The 22847-nt window shown below is 42.3% G+C and overlaps 1 protein-coding gene across 1 annotated transcript in view; it reads right to left on the bottom strand.

Moving 5' to 3' along the window:
• Nucleotides 1–22847, bottom strand: part of ARHGEF38 (Rho guanine nucleotide exchange factor 38) — a 57932-nt gene that overhangs the window by 30528 nt on the left and 4557 nt on the right. Inside the window, exons 2-4 of the mRNA XM_054029456.1 lie at nt 13125–13315; nt 9955–10078; nt 1333–1480 (exon numbers count right to left, since the gene is read on the bottom strand). Coding sequence (XP_053885431.1) covers nt 1333–1480; nt 9955–10078; nt 13125–13315 — 463 coding nt within the window. The remainder of the gene's footprint in view (nt 1–1332; nt 1481–9954; nt 10079–13124; nt 13316–22847) is intronic.

The raw sequence follows: 22847 nt of genomic DNA, 5'->3' as shown, positions 1-22847 counted from the left end.
CACCTCTTAATCATCTGGATCCAGTTTCAGTATTTTTTTTAAATTTGGCAATACTTTGCCCAAACAAAAATGTCTTTGTTTTTAAGAAGTGAAATTTTGCAAGAATAACAGTTGTGGGCACCTGAATGTGTTATGCCTCATGGAGGAAAGGAATCTATGCCTTCTTTAGTAGGAACTCTAGTTAATTCCCCCTTCTGAGCCGTACTCTCTACAGGATAGTTACAGATTTAGATGAATACAGCTATACATTTTAATTGAGTACTTCCAACTCTTTTTTTTTTTAACTAACATTTCTGACACTTGCTGAAGTGGATATAAATGTTCTGCTTGTCATCTTTAGTCACTGTAAACAAAACCAAGGGGGGGGGGGAGCAAAAACCACAATGCAATACACATAGTGATTTTTTCCCATTAGTTCCTGAAAAAAGATTAAGGGTTAACCAGGAAAGAACAGAGTAGAAAAAAAGGCTTCATAGTGATGTACTTTAGAGCCACTTCCAGCTATGAAAAGCTTAATAAAGCTCTGAATGGGGGAATCCAGTAATTAGATGCATTATGGTGGTTTCCTCCCACAGAAGCATCCTGCAATGGCCACAATCAGAGATAGGCCATTGGACTAGATGACAAAATGGAGATGGAAAGAGAATTTGGTGGGTTGGGATTGAGGTGCTCAGATTCACATGGCTGGGTTTAGGATTAAGTCACATCATCCTGTTCCATGCCAACTCTGAATAGAACTTCTCTAGAGAACTGGAAATTGAAGCTGTGGAACTGAGCAAATTCACTTGCCATTCAGGCAGTCACAGCATGCCTTAACTGTGAATTCTAACACCCACAACACAAGGTATCTAATAGTGCAGTCACTTCTAATCCCTGTAGCCTGAGAAAGCTGTAGGGAGACTGAAGCACGAGTATGTTGTCTGAGAAAGCAAATAGCTACAATCACATGACATTTTAATTCCAGTGACATTATTCTGTGCACACACATTTGATGGAATTACAGAAGATAGGGGGGCGTGTGTGACAGGTCTTTGGGGGGCTTGGACAAGGTTCTCTCAACACCTTTTATGATACCGCATTTCTTTGCCAGTCTGGACACGGAAGCTAAGGGAAGAGAAACCTTCCTTGTGCTATTTTTGGCCATCCTAGAGAGAAAGAAATCTAATCATGGCCCCTGGCTTGTCATCTTTTCATGAAAGCAGCATAAGCCAGAGCTCCCAGCAAGCCTCATAAAACTCCGGATTTACAGGGGACCTTTCATCTACATCCATTTAAAATGTTTCCTGCCAGGCAGTTGACTATGGACGGAATCATCATTTGAAAAGATCTTACTTTAAGGACTGTACGCAGTGTTTTAAATGCTGTTTCAGTTCTTCATCCTTTTCATAGGATTCGAGCATGGTGTGCGCATCGTCGTGGTGGTAGCAATAGATTTTATATGTGTCTTCTAGTGGGCCTTTAATCTCCAAAAACACTTCTCCTGTTAAAGAGAAAAACAAAGCACGTCAAGCCAGGCAACAGCATCTCAGAAGGCATTTTCCACATTAGTCATGAGCTAAAAAGGCTGGTTTCCACTTTACTCTCCTTAGAAGCTACCTTGTGTGTGTATGTGCATTATTTACTATATGCCTTCCTCAGTTGCTCATCTTTGTCATAGCTGGGCACCATTATAACAGTTTGAAAAAAACAAAAATTCCCTCAGGGAAAGCTATGAAATGCTCTCTTCCTCCCCCACTCCTGCACCCAATCCCCCTCAGTTTACAAGGAAACCAAACTGGGTGGTTTAGCTCTTAAAGGAAGAATGGTGGTGTGCGTGGGCGTCAAGGGGAAGGAACGTAAGCATGCTAATTTTCTTTTTGATGCTTTTTCAGCTGCATATAAACCTAAATGGGTCATAATGGGAATAACAATTCCAGCCTCCCATTAGTCTATTTGTTTTTCTCTTTTCATTTGTTCTGTAGAATACTGAAGCAACAACAGTTGAGGCCCAGGATAGAGTTTTTCTTCACATCACTGAGAACCAAAGAAATACTGTGGACTGGAGTCATTATTATATACCATTTAGGCTTATATGCAACCAAAATGGAAAAGGATAAAGGAACATGCTTACATTCCCTTCCCCGCAGCTCCACACCCTACACCATTCTACCTTTAAGGATTATATTTGGGATTTTCAAATGTGCTTCCATCTCCTATTGAATATAAATTGGATTTGTGTGCCTAACTCCCTCAGCCTGCGCCCCCAGTCTAAACCTCTTAGCTTGGTTTCCTTGTTAGTAAGAGATAGTAAGCTGAGTACATCTGTTTTCCTGGGTGGTTTTATTTTTTGTTCTTCTAACCCTAAGTAATGGTGCCAGGATCAACAGCAAGATGTACCTTAGAATGCACATAATAAATAATAATTATAATGTGAACTACTGTATTGGGCATTTATAGAAAAATTACAACTGTGTGGCAACCAGTCAAATTCTTCTCTAATTATAAACAAGAAGGTTCCATTGGAGTTATAGTAATAATGACTAAAATTAAAAGCAGAATGATACATTAATTGGGATCCATCGCACCATTCACAGGTCAAGCACAGAGCTGTCAGGTGCAGTGTACGTGTTGCCTTTCAGCCTGACCGTTCAGGAATGCCGTCTCATAATACATTGTATGAACCACTCTGGCTTGAAGTGAAAAGTGATTCCGTTTCCACAGTAACAACAGCTCTGTTTTTTTTCCACAGCAGAGAAGGTTAACTGGGCTGTCTAATGTGTGTTGGTTTTAAGGTGTGAATAGGGGAACAACAATGACTGAGATAAGACCACCAAGTTCATTTCACTTAGTGTAGGACCACAAATAAGAAATCTACCAGAATCCTGGAGGCAAAGGTACTTACATCATGTCTGTTCTGTTTTCTCTGTGATAAATGCTAATACCAACAGCTAGCAACTTTCATTGCAGACTGACTTTCCCATTAACCCTGTATATAGACCATTATTATCCAAAAGTGCAAGGAAAACAATACAAACGTTCGCTGGGTCCTGTTCCCTTACTTTTGATTTGGGCTGGTTTATTCTATGGGGGGGATCGATCTAAGTTACGCAACTTCAGCTGCGTGAATAATGTAGCTGAAGTTGACATACGTAGATCTACTTACTGCGATGTCTTCACCACGGTGTGTTGACAGGAGACGCTCTCCTGTCGATTCCCCTTGCGCTTCTTGTTGAGGTGGAGTACCGGAGTCGACACTAGAGTGATCGGTGGTCAATTTATTGCGTCTATACTAGACACAATAAATCGACCCCCGCTAGATCGATCACTGCCTGTCGATCTGGCCGGTAGTGTAGACAAGCCCTGAGATGCTGACTATTCATAGTTTCCACTGACTTCAATAGGAGCTGTGACTGCTCAGCACAACCTTTAGTGCATTAGTCTCTGATAAGAGCAACAGTTTTATTTTCAGCATCACAAATGCCAACTACAGGCTCACAGTTCATCTCAGCAGATTCCCAAATAGGACCAAAAATGTTACTCACTCCCACAAAATAAATGAGCTCCACAAAATCTGTGCAGTAGTATAGTGTGCCACTATGCCAAATTAATTAACTGGAGTTTATGTTGTGATTATGTACTGATTTGACTCAAATGATAGATCTTTATAGAGATAGACGTATTTCCTAAGTCTAAAGTTCTTCTCCATCCCAGACCATATGAACTGAAGCAACCAACACAGACATAGGTAAATTATTATGGCAGCTTCCAGTATACTCTATATAGTCCAAACTATTGTGCTGTCTTTGGGGACTGGTATTACTTCCAGTCTCAGTCTTCTGAGTAATCTGGGGAATCCAACACTGACTGCTCTCCTGTACATTCTAGAATGCTCTGGTAAATTGATCTTGGAGATGAAACCCCAGAAAGGCTTGAATGAGGGAACAACCTTTCCCCACAACTTTAAGTGGTGCTTCCTGTTTCTACAACAAAGGGAAGGGGGCAGAAGGGGTCAAATGGTAAATTGAAGCCTTGCTGAAATTTCTAAAACTTCACATTCCTGTGACATCCAGTCACTAGAATGGGGAGAGAAAAAATATACAAGAGGAGGAGAACTGGAAAGTGTGTTCAAAAAGAACAGGAGTACTTGTGGCACCTTAGAGACTAACACATTTATTAGAGCATAAGCTTTCGTGGGCTACAACCCACTTCTTCGGATGCATATAGAGTGAAACATATATTGCGGAGAGATATATACACACATCTCCTCAATATATGTTTCACTCTATAAGCATCCGAAGAAGTGGGTTGTAGCCCACGAAAGCTTATGCTCTAATAAATTTGTTAGTCTCTAAGGTGCCACAAGTACTCCTGTTCTTTTTGAGGATACAGACTAACACGGCTGCTACCCTGAAACCTGGAAAGTGTGTATAATCTGCGCTCAATATATTCAAAAGGGAAAACAATATTTTATGATGTGTGGAATGTGACAGAAAATAATATAAAGTCATTATGTAGATCAATGGCACCTCCTCATTTGGAATACTGTGTTTAGTTCTAGTCACCCAGTCTAAAAAAAGATACAGAAAAAAAAGAGGGTCCAGAGACAGATACCGGTAATAATTAGAGGCATGAAGAAACTTAGGAATGGAGAGAGAATAAGGCCTTGTCTGCACTACAGAGGAAATTTGATCTAAGCTACATGAATAGTGTAACTCAAATCGACGTAGCTTAGCTCTACTTACACACTACGTGATGTCGATGGGAGAGCATCTCTTCTTGATCCAGTGGAGTACAGGAGTTGATGGGAGAGTGATCTGCGGTTGATTTAGTGGGTCTTCATTAGACCCGCTAAATCGACCACTGATGCATCGATTGCTGCAGCATCAATCCCCCGATAAGTGTAGACAAGCCCTAAGAAGACTAAGGCCTGGTCTACACTAGGAAATTTAGTAAATATAACTACTAAACCCCTGAACGACACAGTTAAACTGGCCTAACTCCCAATGTAGACAAAGCTAGGCTGATGGGACAATTCTTCCTGAGGGAGGTGGAATACCTACACTGACAGGAGAAGCCCTTCCGTTGGCGTAGGTTGGTGTAGCTGCTCCGCTGCAGTGTTTTAAGTGTAGACAAGGAGTAGGACTGGTTAGTTTAGAGGAGACGACTAAGAGGGGACATGATGGAGGTACACAAAACAAGGAATAGCATTAGAGAAGGTAAAGTGAGGTGCTCCTATTTGCCTTTTCTCTTAATACAAGAACCAGGGGACGTTAAAATGGAAACCAACTACATTATGGTCCTTTCTACATTAGAGAAATATGCAACTTTCTACATTAGAGAAATATGTAGTTTTGCCAGGCCAAACCCCTAGTGAGCACACTGCACTGATATAAGGTAGAGCTTATGCTGGTGCAATTTACTTGGGTAAGTGTGTCTATGTTAGGGATTTACCCTGGTGTAATTAACTACATTGATATTATTACACCAGTGCAAATTTCTCTAATATAGACAGGACCTATCTCATTTCTGGTTGTCAGACTGGTGAATTAGCAGCGCAGTCTAATGTTACACTGACTGATTGGATTCAAGAGAAAGATTGTACATTGGAAAATATCTACATTAAATATATTTTTTTAGCCCCTAGTCACTGGAGAATGGGTTAAAGAGTCAGAAATTATTTTTGGGATCCTCTTTTGTTCCTTTTCCTCAAGACAATTGTTTTTTCAAGGGCTTGTTTTTACATCCCACACAGTGAATATTAGAACCCCACAAACAAAGTTATCTTCACAAGTTATCCCTTTGGGATGCCAAAGGCTAAATTAACTCTCTATAATGATATGACCACCCTTTTTCAGAAACTAAGCGTACAAGAAGGAATCACTTTCACTTTTTTCCAGCTCTATCCTTCCCACTCTAGTCACTGACACAATATGGTTTAGCCATCCATCTGAACCAGACCCACATATAGTTTCATAAATAGCTCTTATGTCCATACTACTTCCATGTAAATAGCTAAATAGAACCTAATAAATTCATGAAATTGTTTGTCTTTTCTCCCAGACACGGTAGGGACTCGAAACACTGACTCCCTTTGCTGTGAAGGAAACAACTGCCTGATAGAATGCAACATTTTTTATTAGGTGTGTGAATCACCATGACGCACAGTTATTGAAATACCATCAAACAGCACAGTCTCATCAAATTACATTTAGCTGTTTGCCTTGGCAAACAGGATACAGACTTACTAAGATCAGTACTTTGGCCAAGCATCATATGTGTTAAAATCTGTGGCAAATTATAGTTTTTTCTCAATTCTCTTGCAAGCACATGGGGCTTTTCTCTAGCATGTTGCCTCAGGCTTATGACTAATTTGGAAAAAACAAACAAACAAAAAAACCCCAAACTGTCCTTTGACTACTCTTTGTGCGTAATGACTTGATTGAGTTCTGAGTATGGGAGGTGAGCACATTTGCTAAGCTTCATGTACAGCTTTCATTAAATTGGGTCTGCAAAAGGTATTTGAATTAAACTTGGTATGAAGGGGTGTACCAGGCATTTGATGCCTCCCTGCTGGAGGCACTCCCACCTTGACACACCGTACCCAAAAGAGGTACCTTTTGGGAGAAAACAGCAGTCAGTTTAGACCTCCAGAAGCTGCCTGGAGAGACCACGCAGGGTCAGCTGCTAGCAGACCCAATGAGAATTGGTCTTCCAGCAGCTAGACGAGCCAGGCCCAGCAGGCAATGTAAAAAGGGCTGGTGCTGCCTTCTGGGGGCAGTTCTGAGACAGAAGAAGAAGGATCTCTTCTGTCTTAATCCAAAACCCAAGGAATGCCATTTTTGAGCTTCTCTGGTTTTACTGGAGAATCTTCTGGCTGTCTCAAAGCCTATATAATGTATTATCGTATACCTTGGGTAGTGGTGTTGCATATTTAACAAAAATGTATTGTCCCCAAAATGTTTATTAGTTGTTGAAGTTAAGTAGCTGTTGACAAAATACAAAGATGGTTAAATAGTCTGGCTAAGAATTCTTTCCCATCTCTGTTGCTCAGGTTTCATTCTCTTGACTCTTGGAAAGCACTAACAGATTTTGGAAGCTGAAACTATAGAATAATAAATGTTTCTTCTTTTCCTGTGTTCTAATACTAATCAAGGTTTTCTGCTAACTCCTATTTTTTATAGGTTGGTCAACTGCACCTGGAAGGAGATTTAGGCTTGAAAAACAAGCACTAATTGATTGTGAAGCCCAGCTGGGCAGGGGCAGGGGCAGACTGAACTTGTGAAAAGCCACCAGGATGAGAAGCAGAAGGGTGCTGCAGAGGAAATAGTCCGCAGTCACTCCCTGGGAGAAGGGAGGTGTGTTTGAGGCTACAGAGTTTGGCAAGTAGTCAAAGAGGGAAGTAGGAAAGAGTCTAGGAAAATAGTAACAGGGTTTTGGAGCAAGCAAACAGGAGTTGCTAGACATAGAGTAGCTACCGGCCACTAGGGAAGTGGCATAGGACCCAGCGTTGGAGCAGAAGACTGTCTGAAACAGCATATGGACAGCTGATACAGTGGGCCTTTGATACCCTGGAAGGGGCAGATTAGACAGTGACTTGGCTGGAGGGCTGAGTTATGAAGAGGGAGCTCCATGAGTCCTGGAGAGGGAGGAGGAATGTGGTGTGAACAACTGTTGGCAGGGGGCATCGGACCTGACTAGTGCTAATCCTCAGATGTTGCCACAAAGAGGGGTCCAATGCTGAGCAAATCTCATGGTAAGCCCTCACAGATCTGCGAGTAAGTGATGCAGAAAATAAATTGGACTTAAAAGTGAAATCTCTCTTCAAGTATATAAAATTTTTATAGAATTCTTATTATCCAAAACTGGATTTCGTATCCAATAAAACTGTTGTGTGGATATTTAGGAGTAAATCATGCTGGCTGTGAGGGGAAGACAGCACAAGGAAACCCTCTGCAGTGCACCTATGCAGGAGACAGCCATAATGTGGTTGGTTATGCTTAGGAATGCAAGCAGTAGGACTCTGCTATAGGCCAAGAGGGGGTGAGGGGGTGGAATTGTCCTTCCTATGCACCAGTAAGCACTAGCAGGTTTTCACTGATGGGAGTGCTGCCTCCACACTTTTAGAAGTGCCACAGCTGAGCACACTTACCCTAGTGCCCTTGGAGGTTTTGTGCCTTATGGACAGGGCGGGCTCCCAGCACCAGCGCAGGAAGCAGGTGCTTGGGGCGGCCAATGGAAAGGGGTGGCACGTCTGGATCTTTGGCGGCAATTCGGCAGTGGATCCCTCAGTTCCTCTCGGAGGGAAGGACCGGCCACCGAAGAATGAAGCGGCACGGTAGAGCAGTTGCCAAAGTGCTGCTGATCGCAGCTTTTTTGTTTGTTTGTTTGTTTTCTCTCTTCACCGCTTGGGGCGGCAAAAAACCTGGAGCCAGCCCTGATTATGGAGGCAAAACACCTTTCTCTCCAACTATGGGAGCACAGTAGGTGCTTCCTATACTCCAGGATTCCAGAGGCTTGCATCGCCATAATTGGCCTGTAGTGTCTAATAACCTAAAGAGTGGATTTATCACATCCTTAAAACCACACAAGAACTCTTGAATGGGTGATTGTCATGATGCATGTAATCAGTCCATCTGATTAAAACAACTGCAAACTACAGGCATAAATGTACAGCTTGTGTTCTGCTTTACCTTCCCTTGTTGACCACACCCTGTTTGGAACTCTATTCCCGAGGTTCTCAAACTGTGGTCTGTGGACCACCAGTGGTCCGTGAGCTCCATTCAGGCGGTCCGTGGATAGTTCCTTCTAAGGTGTGCGCCTGGGCGGCTGAACACAAGAGAATGAAGGGCCACCCATCTAATTAGTGGAGCCGTGCAGGTGTGGCTTCACTAATTAGGTGCCTGGACCCTGGAGAAGATGCACAGGTAAGGTGAGGTGATGGCCTTTGGAGGAATAGGAGGGAGGGGGAGTGGGGTGAGGTGGGGAGGCAGTGGGGTGAGAAGAGGGGGTGGGGGGAATTTGGGGCATGCAGGGCTGTGGCGGCCAGAGAAAGAGGCGACTTTCCCTAGATCAAGGGCTGCAGCTGGGGAGAGACAGCCCTCCTTCCCAGCCTCAGCGGGGGAGAAAGGGAGACACCCCCCCTTCCCAACCTCAGCCTGGGGGCTGCCGTGGCGGGGGAGAGAGGGAGAGACCCCCCCACACTCCTTCCTAGCCCCAGCTCAGGAGCTACTGCGGCAGGGAAGAGAAGGCACATCCATCGCATCAGAAAGGTAAGACTACTGATATTAAAATGAGTTGTGTGCTTTTATTTGTAGAACAAAAAAACTCATTAATTATTATTAATTTTTTTATATAGCGCTTTTATCCAAAGTGCTTTACAATAGTTAGCTAATGGTACAAACAACATTTGGAAAGATCATTAAGTGGTCCACTGAGATCCTCAGCAATGTTCAAGTGGTCCACGGAAAAAAAGTTTGAGAACCACTTGTCTATTCGCCATGCTCAAATGCGAATAATTCTTGGCTGAATAATATATTGTAAGTAAACATCAGTACAACGATGTTTTGATATTTTTATTTTTCTAATCATTTGTTTAAATTCTTTACTATCACAGTACGATATGAAAGTTTGCCTAATTATCTAAGTAGGAAATGCCAAAGGTGGGGTGGGGGGATGGGGTGACCCTGCAGTTAGTACCTGTGGCATCCTAGTCAGGACTTCCTTTTAAAGTTTTTACTCCCCAACTGAAATCAAGTAAGGATGGAGTAAGGGCTACATTATATGAATGCAATACATCACTAGATAGGCTGTACATTTTTTATTTTTATGAATCATTATGGGGATTTAGTAAGGGCCTGCTCCCAATGGGAGTGGCACTAGCTTAGAACAAAGGTTGGTGGGGGTATGGGATGGACAAATGTTCTTATATTATCCCTTCATACCATTATGTAGGACTCAAAAAGACAGTAAACATACCAATTACTTGCATGGGTGGGTCCACGTCTGCTGTGGCTTCTTCCAACAATGACAGCAGTTTGGCTGATATTTGATGGACTGATTCAATGTTGCTAAACAAGCCATCCACGTCAAACCTAACAATCTGATGGAACACAAATATTGAGCAACAACTGATAGAAGCAGAAGGAGGGACACTGAATAGTGCAGGTTTTTTCCTGTTTAGCCTCTCAAGTGTTCAAAACTCCAAGACATGCCACTTTTGCAAAAGCCTATGTAAACATCCTTGCTGCAATTTCAAGGACACATGTGCAGTGTTTTAATTAATACAGCTGGGCTAAAGCAGTTAACAAGGGGCACTTTATCAAGTGTATTTAAACTTATTCTGAACAATTCCTAAAGGGAATATGTGTGTCTTGGAGAGAAGTAAATATTATTAGCTAGCTAAAGGAAGAGCTGTAGCTGGCTAAAATGTTTACTTATTTCATCATAAAGAAAAAAAGACAGTACAACTGAAAGTGACAATTATGAAAGAATCTGATCCCTTTATCATGTTACCCATAAAGACTACATAAACTGAGCCCTGATTGTTTGTTTACATAGGTGCCAAATATCAGGCAAATAGCCTTTCTGGACTAGAAGAGGCCATTTTATGTGAGGTGATAGGAGTAAAATCAAGGCAGTGTATTTTGGCTAGAATATTTATGGTTATTAAAGAGACAAGGTGGGTGTGGTAATACTTTTTATTGGACCAACTTCTGGCCCAAGACCTCTTCCTAACCTGAAAGCGTGTCTCTCTCACCAACAGAAGTTGGTCCAATAAAAAATTACCTCACCCACCTTGTCTCTAATATCCTGGGACCAACATAGCTACAACAATACTGCATATGTAGATTTATAGTTAGTCATTAACATAATCTGTGTGCCAGACCCTCTGCTGATGCAAACTGGCACAACTTCATTGACTTCAATGAAGCTGAACCAACTTACACTAGCAGGAAATCTTAATACATAGGGCAAAATTATCTCACTGCTTATTTTGAAATAGGAAAAAAAAAATTAGAAAATATACTTTTCATACTGGCAACTTGCTTCCATGGACAGAAGGACAGTGATTAAGGTTATGGAACAATTAGAGTTACCCAGTATGTGGAAAGGCAGAAAACTAAAGGCAGTGTTGATTTTGGCAGATATGCTGGTTCTTCTGAACATGCCTATCCATTAGTAATAGAACTGTGTGTTTACACAGCAGCTTACAGAAGGAGTCCAGGAGAATCAAATTGCATGTTACAGTAACAGAATCAACACCATGTTTTAATTGCTTATGTAGTTAATTTCTGATTATAGAGATTAACAACATTTTTGATCCATTAGGAAATGTGAAAGATTTATCTATAGCTCAATTTTCTAGACACTATTTTTTCTCTGTTGAAGCAGTCTGCCCTCAAATAAATAAAAAACAAGCTTTCAAATGTGGTTATTCACCTCCAGAAATAATCTTAAAAGCATATGACATTCTTAAAGCCTGCTTTAAAAAAATACAGATTATATTAAATGAAAAATGTAGGGTTGTGATCTTATTTTTATAAGCTTTTGTGTTTTAACAGTGGATCTCTGATATCTTACCTAATGCAATGTGTATGTGGTATTCAGAAATACACGGGCACATAATGACAAAGGCCCAAATTGGTATATGTGCCTAACTGCTAAAAGTAGCAGGCAACGGAGAAAATGTTTTCAGTATGAAGAGCAGCAAATGGATACATAAGGTGGTTCCAAATGCCAGGAGCTGCAGAGGAGAAAGCTCTCACATCAACATTGGCAAGACTGTAATTGATGCGTGCAGCTAGTGAGGAGAGGAAGAGAGACAAGGAGACATGTTGTCCTCTCAATAACACCAGCAGGTGCCAGGGTCTCTAAGGGCTTGTCTACATGGTGTCAGCAAAGCACATAAGAGCACTTTACAAATCACACATCACACTCCTCTAATGTGTGTGCTACAGGCCCTACTGGCGCAGTACCTTACCTTATAGAGCACACCAGCAGGGTCTACATCAGGCTGTTCTAGAGCAACATGTTAGAGTGTTTCACAAATCACAACCCTCTAATGTACTTTGTCATCCCTAAAATAGGTAGGATTCCAGGAGAGGTGGAGTCAAGGCAGTTGAAAAATAGTTTGGCCCAACTTAAGCAGCCAAACTGTTTCATATGGAATCATATATACACAGTTCAGATAACTGATTAATGACCTACTGTGGATTCTGAGCTGTGCTACTAGCATATACCAGCTGCCTGGCCTGGTAGGCTGTGAGGTAGGAGGACAAGTTAAATTTGTCTGCCAGAACCTGTTGCACACCCAGCATATGAGTGCTCCTTCCTGCAGGGAATGCTGGTACTCCAGCACACAGTTTGCCCAAAACTGCAAAGCTTTTGGGGGAAAATGTGCTCTCTCTGAATAGCAGCCCAGCAAGTTTGAAGTTTCTGTGGAAGAGAAGAATGGGTATAATCTGAACTGCAAGATCTGCAGGAAAGATGTAATCTGATCCATCCTGCTTACATGTAGCTTCACTATCTAAAATGCAAATACCTCAGGACTCACTGGATTGCCTTGCCTAGCATTTTCCCACAACAGCTGTTCAAGCAACCAGGATGAGTTTGTTTGAATAAAAGCGGTCTTCAAGGGTGAAATTCACCACGGTGTGAAGGATCATAACATTCAAGCCCCTTACTGGGGAAATTTGTATAATGGAGCTTCCATGGTGATGGGAGAAAGCCAGGGGAGGGGATGTGTAATCTGTGATTACACAGCAGGCTGCTCAAGCCGCGTGGAGGAGCTGCGGCTGCTATTCTAGTTCATAGCCTGGAATAATGGGCATGGGGTTCAGGGTGAGGAGGTCTGAGCTGCAGTCCTGTTTCTGCCCCATTTATTCCAGCTTTATGCAGGTGAAATGAACTTCACCCTGAAAGCCTTGAGCATTTAAAGTATTCCTGCTTGCCCTCCCTGCCGCAAGCCCCACCCCCTCAAAAAAGTCATGCCTAGAATTGTACCTGGCACCATGCCATTCCTGCATATCCCTTGGCAGACATTTGTGTTTATTGTTGATTGTAGACAGAGCAGTGGTAAATTCAGATCTGTGTCAAATCAGCCTTTCCTCCAAAAAACAAAACAAATAAACCCAACACTTTCTTACCTGCTTGTTTCTCAAGGGCTGAACCACTTCCCTGATGCACAGCTCCAGGTCATTGAGGTAGTCTTTCTCTGTCTGCACCAGTTCTGCAATGATTTTTACTCTCTTGGCCATCATTCGCCTGATCAGCTGCTCTTCATTCTCCTGCAGTGAAGTGACGGGTGACAAGGACCCAGCTTGTGGGGCCATCTTTTCTGTTAAAATTTATTACAGAACACTTGTGAGAACTGTAGTGTGAGAACCTTTATTCCCACTGTCATGCCTCTGGTTTGAGTCACTGATACATGTTTAGTCTACTCAGAGTCATCGAAGATGCTTGGTTTCAGAGTGGTTTCAGATGCTTGGTGTATCTCAGACAAAGATAAAGCCTGCCTCGTTGGCTGAAGCAAGGAAGGCTAAACAAGCAGCAGACTCATGTCATTTCATTGCCCTGGAATGGGGAGCTTCACTGTGGGAATCCTGTGGCATCTTAAAGACTAACAGATTTATTTGGGCATAAGCTTTTGTGGGTAAAACCCCCCACTTCTTCAGATGCATGGAGTGAAAATTACAGATACAGGCATAAATATATATACTGGCACATGAAGAAAAGGGAGTTACCTTACATATATTTATGCCTGTATCTGTAATGATGATGAAATCTGTAATTCTATCAGAATAGGTTCCTTTGGACATTGCTGAGAAATTCTAGGAGAATGAGGTCAGCTGTGATATCCAGTAACAAAGGATCCAAAGGGCAGAGATATGGGGATGTGGCCACTCATGACTATTTTCCCTTATAATAAACCTAAAATACCTATTTTTATCCCAGACATTTGGAAATGTTCCTTTGATATTGATGAGTCATATTTATGTGTTACAGGTAGAGAAGAAAGAGAATTTGTCTGTAATGAGGTTCCTTCCTTTCACAGGTTCGTAAGGCATTTGGTTTGCCAATCTGGCAGATATATTGTGTGAGCTGTGTAGACAGATTGTGTATTTTATCTGTAGGCACAGATCTACCTCTTTTTCACAGGAAAAAACACTTAATATGAAGAGCCTTGCATGGTGTCAAGTATCAGAGGGGTAGCCATCTGATACAGTCTGAATCTGTAAAAAGCAACAGAGGGTCCTGTGGCACCTTTAAGACTAACAGAAGTATTGGGAGCATAAGCTTTCGTGAGGTTCTTACCCATGAAAGCTTATGCTCCCAATACTTCTGTTAGTCTTAAAGGTGCCACAGGACCCTCTGTTGCTTAATATGAAGAAAGACTTTGGAGGGTGTTTAAGATACTGCTAGCCACAAGATGGTGTATAGAATCAGAAAAAAATGGACATACCATTACTGAGTATCAGTGCAATACTCGTATAACCGTTTGACAGCAGAGAGACTTACAGCTGAGTGGCAATACACTGGAACCCTGTATTGAGACCCATACTCTTATGCTATTTGTGTCAACATCTTGTGTACACCCTATTGTCTAACGAGCCAATAACAAGATGTATCTTTTATTTTTGCAAGGTGATAACCAGTGTTTAACATTCTGTAGTTTATGAATGAACTGTTTAGGAGGAGAAGAGTCATAAACATCCAGCAATGCCTGCATAAGACAATGAAGAACTATGTCTCTGATACTTGGGATAATGTTTGTGAGAGAACCAACAAGCTTGCAAGATGGAATATTCTGAGTTGTTCCTTAGCACGGGTCATAAATTGTTATTGATCCGACATGTTATCATCATCTTCTATAATTATGCTGAGTGCTGACCCTGGATCTTCAGAAATGGCAGTTATTTTGCTAATCTTACCCTCATTATATGACACACTTACTAGTAAGCCTGTGTGGCCATGATTTTTTTTTTTTTTTTATCATAGCATTTCTTTGAAAATATCAAAATTGAGGCAAACACAAAGGATGAGGCTGAATAAATTTGTAGACCTATTCAGTTAGGCACTTTTCTGCTTAAAGTTTTTTTCTCCTCTTGGGCAATCATTATTTCCACCATTGAGCTTCTCAGCCTTTATGTGCAAATAGAGGGGTGATCAGGAGGGGTGAATGTTTTCTTCTTCAGGTTGAAACATTGCCATCAAAATGGCAAACTAGGCAAAGGAGGTTTCTCCTCTCCAGGCCCAATTGATGCAGATTTTTAAGCCAAATTCAGCCCTGATGTGAGCCGGTGCAATTTTACTGATTTCAGTGGAGCTGCATCCACTTATAATACCCATTCATCATAGATGCTGCAAAGTGGAATAAATGAACAGGCTGTTGTTATACCCAGCAATTGGCCCACACCGGTAAAGGGGAGAACAAAGGGGTCATTTGTACCTTTTCATGGCCTCCTTCCAATTACTTCTCATTTCCCAGCTAAAAACATAGGGCCAGAACTTTCCGTCTGCTCCTTCTATGCAATAGTGCATTCATTTTTTTTATAGAAATCTTGATTTGTAACTATATTTAAAACTTCAGAGTGAACCACTGAAAATACTGCAGAATTGAATCCATTTAAGTTCTATGTGTAGCGATCTCTGCACAAAAATCAACATTTCCATTGAGGTGGCATGTGAAAATAATTTATCTATCTTGTGAATAAAGCACCAGATAACATGGAAAATCTCGCTAGTATCACTCTGTCTGGCTATCAGGATTAATAGGACATTGTTAGAAATGTGAATGTAAACAGACTTATTGAAAAGAAACATTCTAATCTTACACTATAATTTTTTTTTTAATGAACAAAATAAAACTATTGCATCCCATTTTGGGTTTCCAGATGTAACCCTTGAGTTAATATTTTGGTTTGTCATTCAAATTGCTTGATCAAATTCAATCCTTGTATTGTCAGTACTCACTTATTAGTCTTAATATATGGTACATAATACAGGTACCAGGAAATAACTACACTCAACCTCAACACCATGAAATAGCTAGGAGAAGTTTCAGTAAATCTTGTTTTCTTTGTATTTTTTGTAATATATTTCTTTGTATTTTTGTAATATAACTTTACATTTTTGCTAACTATATTTACTTTTTTACTTTGGATGTGCCTGTCTCTATACAATACAAAAGGGAGCTATTGAATCAATGATTATAGCAGAACTTGTGGTTTTATGTTCAGCTGATTGCTTTTGAGCTAACAGGGAGTTTCGTAAGGGAGTTCTCCAGGTGAAGGAGGAGCAATAAGGCACCCTTGGGGTAAGTGACTGTCTGTAGTGTGTGTGTGTGTGTGTTTGTGTTTGGGGGTTACTTGCTGTGTGTGCTGAGCTTGTGTTTGTCAGTCTGTTTGGTTGGTTGGTTGGTTGTTTGAAGGACCGTGTGCTGTGGCTAGCAGTTGGAAGCGTGAGCTTCAAAGGAAGGTCTGAAAGCTAGAAGCCTCTGGTAATTGGCTGAGCCTTAATCAGTGGGCGGGGCATTCATACAGGCCAGGGCTTTATAAAGCAGCGCACAAGTAACCTGGGAGCTTTTGCGACCAGGGGTTGCTAACAGGGAGTTTCGCAAGGGAGTTGGGAAGGGAGCGAGGGTCCCTTGTTGGTTCTATCTGTTTTCCCTTTATTCCCCTTAAAACCTATAAATCAACTACATTCAAAACTTCTTGCTTAAACAACCCTTTCAACAGACAGGGGGCTGCAGACAGGGGAGTTTGAGAGGGAGTTTGACAGAGGGAGGCTTACGATGGTTAGGAAGACCTGCAACACCTGTGCCAGCACTGCTTCTGTCTCCTCCACCTGCGCCTGTAGCCAGACAGAGCGTCTGAGCATGGATGCTTCTACCCAGATCCTGGTGTGGTTTTGCAGAGACTGTAGCTTGCAATTTCCACTTACTGATATCCAGGCTGGGGGGACCATTCAATGTGAAAGGTGCCTGCTGGTGGAATCTCTCAGGCAGCAGGTGGGAGAGCTACAGGAGGAGGTGGCTAGGTTGAGGAGCATCCGAATCCACGAGCAATTCCTGGACAGTGTCCATGTGGAGACAGCTGAGGTAGCTGTCCCAGTACACAGGACTGCTGATACACCTGGTGGAGGAAGAGATGGCTCAGGGTGGACACTGGCAGCTGGTTACTTCTGGTGCTCCACCCCTGCTCTGAACCCTTCCGCTGTGGTAATAGGTAACCGTTATGCTCTTCTTGATACAGGAGAGAAGGAATCACCCCCTACAATAAAGTAGAAGAAGCCTTGTACCCCTAAGGCTGGGAGGTCTGCTGCCACCACTGTGAATAGGAAACGTAGGGTAGTGGTGGTCGGAGACTCTCTGCTGAGGGGGACGAAGGCGCCCATCTGTCGCCCTGACATTTCATCTCGGGAGGTATGCTGCCTCCTGGGGGCCTGTATCTGAAATGTTACGGAAGCATTGTCGAGGATTATCCAGCCCTCTGACTACTACCCCATGCTACTCATCCACGTGGGCACAAATGATACTGCGAGGTGTGACACTGAGCGGATCAAGAGTGACTACAGGGCTCTGGGAGTACGGGTGAAGGAGTTTGGAGCGCAGGTGGTATTCTCTTCGATTCTTCCTGTCAAAGGTAGGGGCCCGGGCAGAGACAGATGCATCATGGAGGTGAATGCCTGGCTGCGAAGATGGTGTCGCCAGGAGGGCTTTGGCTTCCTTGACCACGGGATGCTATTCGAGGAGGGACTGCTAGGCAGAGATGGCGTTCACCTTTCGAGGAGGGGAAAGACCCTATTTGGACACAGACTGGCTGACCTAGTGAGGAGGGCTTTAAACTAGGTTCAACGGGGACAGGTGAGCAAAGCCCACAGGTAAGTGGGGAACATGGAGACCTGGGAGATCGGTCGGAAACAAGAGGGAGTGTGGGCTATAATGGCAGGGAGAAAGGAGGGTCAGGGCAAAACTGGGAGGCAAGATCCAACCAGTATCTTAGATGCCTATATACAAATGCGAGAAGTATGGGTAATAAGCAGGAAGAACTGGAAGTGCTAATAAATAAATACAACTGTGACATTGTTGGCATCACTGAAATTTGGTGGGATAATACACATGATTGGAATGTTGGTGTGGATGGGTACAGCTTACTCAGGAAGGATAGACAGGGGAAAAAGGGAGGAGGTGTTACCTTACATATTAAAAATGTACACACTTGGACTGAGGTGGAGATGGACATAGGAGATGGAAGTGTTGAGAGTCTCTGGGTTAGGCTAAAAGGGGTAAAAAACAAGGGTGATGCTAGGAGTCTACTACAGGCCACCTAACCAGGTGAAAGAGGTGGATGAGGCTTTTTTTAAACAACTAACAAAATCATCCAAAGCCCAAGATTTGGTAGTGATGGGGGACTTCAACTATCCAAGTATATGTTGGGAAAATAACTCAGCAGGGCACAGACTATCCAACAAATTCTTGGACTGCATTGCAGACAACTTTTTATTTCAGAAAGTTGAAAAAGCTACTAGGGGGGATGCTGTTCTAGACTTGATTTTAACAAATAGGGAGGAACTCATTGAGAATTTAAAAGTAGAAGGCAGCTTGGGTGAAAGTGATCATGAAATCATAGAGTTTGCAATTCTAAGGAAGGGTAGAAGGGAGAACAGCAAAATAGAGACAATGGATTTCAGGAAGGCGGATTTTGGTAAGCTCAGAGAGCTGATAGGTAAGGTCCCATGGGAATCAAGACTGAGGGGAAAAACAACTGAGGAGAGTTGGCAGTTTTTCAAAGGGACACTATTAAGGGCCCAAAAGCAAGCTATTCTGCTGGTTAGGAAAGATAGAAAATGTGGCAAAAGACCACCTTGGCTTAACCATGAGATCTTGCATGATCTAAAAAATAAAAAGGAGTCATATAAAAAATGGAAACTAAAACAGATTACAAAGGATGAATATAGTCAAACAACACAGGAATGCAGGGGCAAGATTAGAAAGGCAAAGGCACAAAATGAGCTCAAATTAGCTACGGGAATAAAGGGAAACAGGAAGACTTTTTATCAATACATTAGAAGCAAGAGGAAGACCAAAGACCGGGTAGGCCCATTGCTCAGTGAAGAGGGAGAAACAGTAATAGGAAACTTGGAAATGGCAGAGATGCTTAATGACTTCTTTGTTTCGGTCTTCACCGAGAAGTCTGAAGGAATGCCTAACCTAGTGAATGCTAATGGGAAGGGGGTAGGTTTAGCAGATAAAATAAAAAAAGAACAAGTTAAAAATCACTTAGAAAAGTTAGATGCCTGCAAGTCACCAGGGCCTGATGAAATGCATCCTAGAATACTCAAGGAGCTAATAGAGGAGGTATCTGAGCCTCTAGCTATTATCTTTGGAAAATCATGGGAGACGGGAGAGATTCCAGAAGACTGGAAAAGGGCAAATATAGTGCCCATCTATAAAAAGGGAAATAAAAACAACCCAGGAAACTACAGACCAGTTAGTTTAACTTCTGTGCCAGGGAAGATAATGGAGCAAGTAATTAAGGAAATCATCTGCAAACACTTGGAAGGTGGTAAGGTGATAGGGAATAGCCAGCATGGATTTGTAAAGAACAAATCGTGTCAAACCAATCTGATAGCTTTCTTTGATAGGATAACGAGCCTTGTGGATAAGGGAGAAGCTGTGGATGTGGTATACCTAGACTTTAGTAAGGCATTTGATACGGTCTCGCATTATATTCTTATCGATAAACTAGGCAAATACAATTTAGATGGGGCTACTATAAGGTGGGTGCATAACTGGCTGGATAACCATACTCAGAGTTGTTATTAATGGTTCCCAATCCTGCTGGAAAGGCATAACAAGTGGGGTTCCGCAGGGGTCTGTTTTGGGACCGGCTCTGTTCAACCTCCTTCATTAACGACTTAGATATTGGCATAGAAAGTAGGCTTATTAAGTTTGCGGATGATACCAAACTGGGAGGGATTGCAACTTCTCTGATGATGCGCTGGAGAGGTTTTAGTTGGGGGCTGAAGGCGAGTACCTAGAAGTCACCTCCTACAAGACAGGCCCAACAAGAAAATAACAGAACACCACTAGCTGTCACCTTCAGCCCCCAACTAAAACCTCTCCAGTGCATCATCAGAGATCTACAACCTATCCTCAAAGATGGTCCTTTACTCTCACAGATCTTGGGAGACAGACCTGTCCTCGCTTACAGACAACCCCCCAACCTAAAGCAAATACTCACCAGCAACCAAACATCACTGAACAAAAACACTGACCCAGGAACCTATCCTTGTAACAAAGCCCGATGCCAACTCTGTCCACATATCTATTCAAGTGACATCATCATAGGACCTAATCACATCAGCCATACCATCAGGGGCTCGTTCACCTGCACATCTACCAATGTGATATATGCTATCATGTGCCAGCAATGCCCCTCTGCCATGTACATTGGCCAAACCGGACAGTCTCTCCGCAAAAGAATTAATGGACACAAATCTGACATCAGGTATCATAATACTCAAAAACCAGTGGGAGAACACTTTAACCTATCTGGTCATTCTATGACAGACCTGCGGGTGGCTATTTTACAACAGAAAAACTTCAAAAACAGACTCCAACGAGAGACTGCTGAGCTGGAATTGATATGCAAACTAGACACAATCAACTCAGGATTAAATAAGGACTGGGAATGGCTGAGCCATTACAAACATTGAATCTATTTCCCCTTGTAAGTATTCTCACACTTCTTATCAAACTGTCTGTACTGGGCTAGCTTGATTATCACTTCAAAAGTTTTTTTCTCTTACTTAATTGGCCTCTCAGAGTTGGTAAGACAACCCACACCTGTTCATGCTCTCTGTATGTGTGTATATATATCTCCTCAATATATGTTTCACTCTATATGCATCCGAAGAAGTGGGCTGTAGTCCACAAAAGCTTATGCTCTAATAAATTTGTTAGTCTCTAAGGTGCCACAAGTACTCCCTTTCTTTTTGCGGATACAGACTAACACGGCTGCTACTCTGAAACTTGTTCACCTTAGCCTCTAAGAATAGAACAAGAAGCAATGAGCTTAAACTGCAGCAAGGGAGGTTTAGGTTGGACATTAGGAAAAAGTTCCTAACTGTCAGGGTGGTTAAACACTGGAATAAATTGCCTAGGGAGATTGTGGAATCTCCATCTCTGGAGATATTTAAGAGTAGGTTAGATAAATGTCTACCAGGGATGGTCTAGACAGTATTTGGTCCTGCCATGAGGGCAGAGGACTGGACTCAATGACCTCTCGAGGTCACTTCCAGTCCTAGAATCTATGAATCTATGAGCCCTTTGAGGATATTAATAGCATTCTATGGTCAGAAGGGAAAGAGGGAAAGCTTGAGGAATGCAGCTATAGCAAACACATACTTCAAATATAGGCAGACTTTATTTTCCATCTGGCACCTGCATCAACAGTGGTATAAGTCTGGTGAGGGCTGGGGGAGGAGAAAGAAGAAGTATTGCTTAGGCTCAGTGCCATTGTTGTACAATACAGTCCCTTTGTCCTTAGAGATGTCCGGTTATATGAGCATAACATTCTCCAAGTAATGACATTGTCTAAGGAGCTACCTGTGTTTTACTTGTTCCTTTTGCAAATATGCAGTCTAAAAACATCCCTCAAAGCTAATCATGAAGAGGCAAATCCCTGCACTTACCTCCACAGGTGCAGTAGGAGAGTCTGGGTAGGATCTGTGGAGCTATATACCTTGTGTGCAATACACAATAGATCCCTTCTCTGCAATAGCTCCCTCACTGTACAGCAACTTGCAGGAAGTGTTGGGGCCTGTTTTGGGAGAAGCCAGAGCCAGAAGATCCACCATCCTCCAGTCCTTCTACTTCATAGAGCGGGCAGCCCTGGGAGTAGGATTCTTTCTAAGTTCCCAGATGAGGTACTCAAGTTGGATGCTGGATTTGCTCCAAGGGCCCTGTCTTACTTCCTGTGTACATACCCAATATTCTCATTGGAGGAGAGTTGGAGAATTGAGTTGATGGTGGGATATATGTCGGTGAGTATAATATGGTAAAACAAAACTAGTGGTCCTAGAGGGGGAAATTGCCCTCTCTGCAAAGGGTCAGTACATGGCCTATTTTTGAGGGCTCAAGTGGCACTTAAGTGGTGCATAAACCTTATGCTGACACTCTGCAGTCAGGGAAATTTAACCCTGCCTGAAGAAGCTATGAAAGTAACCAGTGCATAAGAAGAAGAAAAAATACAGTATTTAGAACACAAGAAGAGGAATATTATAGTATATGTGAGTTTGCATGAGTTGCCAGAGCAATGAGATTTCTCAGAACATCAGGACCAAAGATGGTTGAATTACCTAATTACAAACTCTGTCATTATTTGTTTTGCATCAGGTATAGAAAAAATCCACATATTATATGAAATTCCTTTCTTCAGTTCCTTGACATTAGACTGTTAATTCTGTGTGTACTGACAGGAGACTAGAGAGATCCCCATGGGAATGTGCTGGAAGAGAAAGCTTATTGCTGTGTGACAGCAGAATGCCTTGACTGTTAGTGCTATTACCTGCAAATAATCCTTTCCACTATGTCATGGGCTGGTGTATTTATATCAGTCTTATGCTACTTGGTTAATGTTGGTAACAGAAGACCTGAGGAAGGGCTACATCCAATGATATGCACATGTCAAGCTTTGGCATGGATCGTCTGCAAGGATTGTCAGGTGTCTCTGACCCAAGATCTAACAGTTTTGATTAATAAAACTTTTATTTGTGGGTCTGACCATGTGTATGGAGATGGAATTTCTATACACTTTAAAAACATTGGGTCTTAGACATACTCTAAGGGAGTGAAGACTATTTCA

This window comes from Malaclemys terrapin, chromosome 5 (assembly GCF_027887155.1).
Source record: "Malaclemys terrapin pileata isolate rMalTer1 chromosome 5, rMalTer1.hap1, whole genome shotgun sequence".
Taxonomy (NCBI): domain Eukaryota; kingdom Metazoa; phylum Chordata; order Testudines; family Emydidae; genus Malaclemys; species Malaclemys terrapin.
The sequence above is the reverse complement of the archived record's forward strand: the minus strand, read 5'-3'. Positions and strand labels throughout refer to the sequence as shown.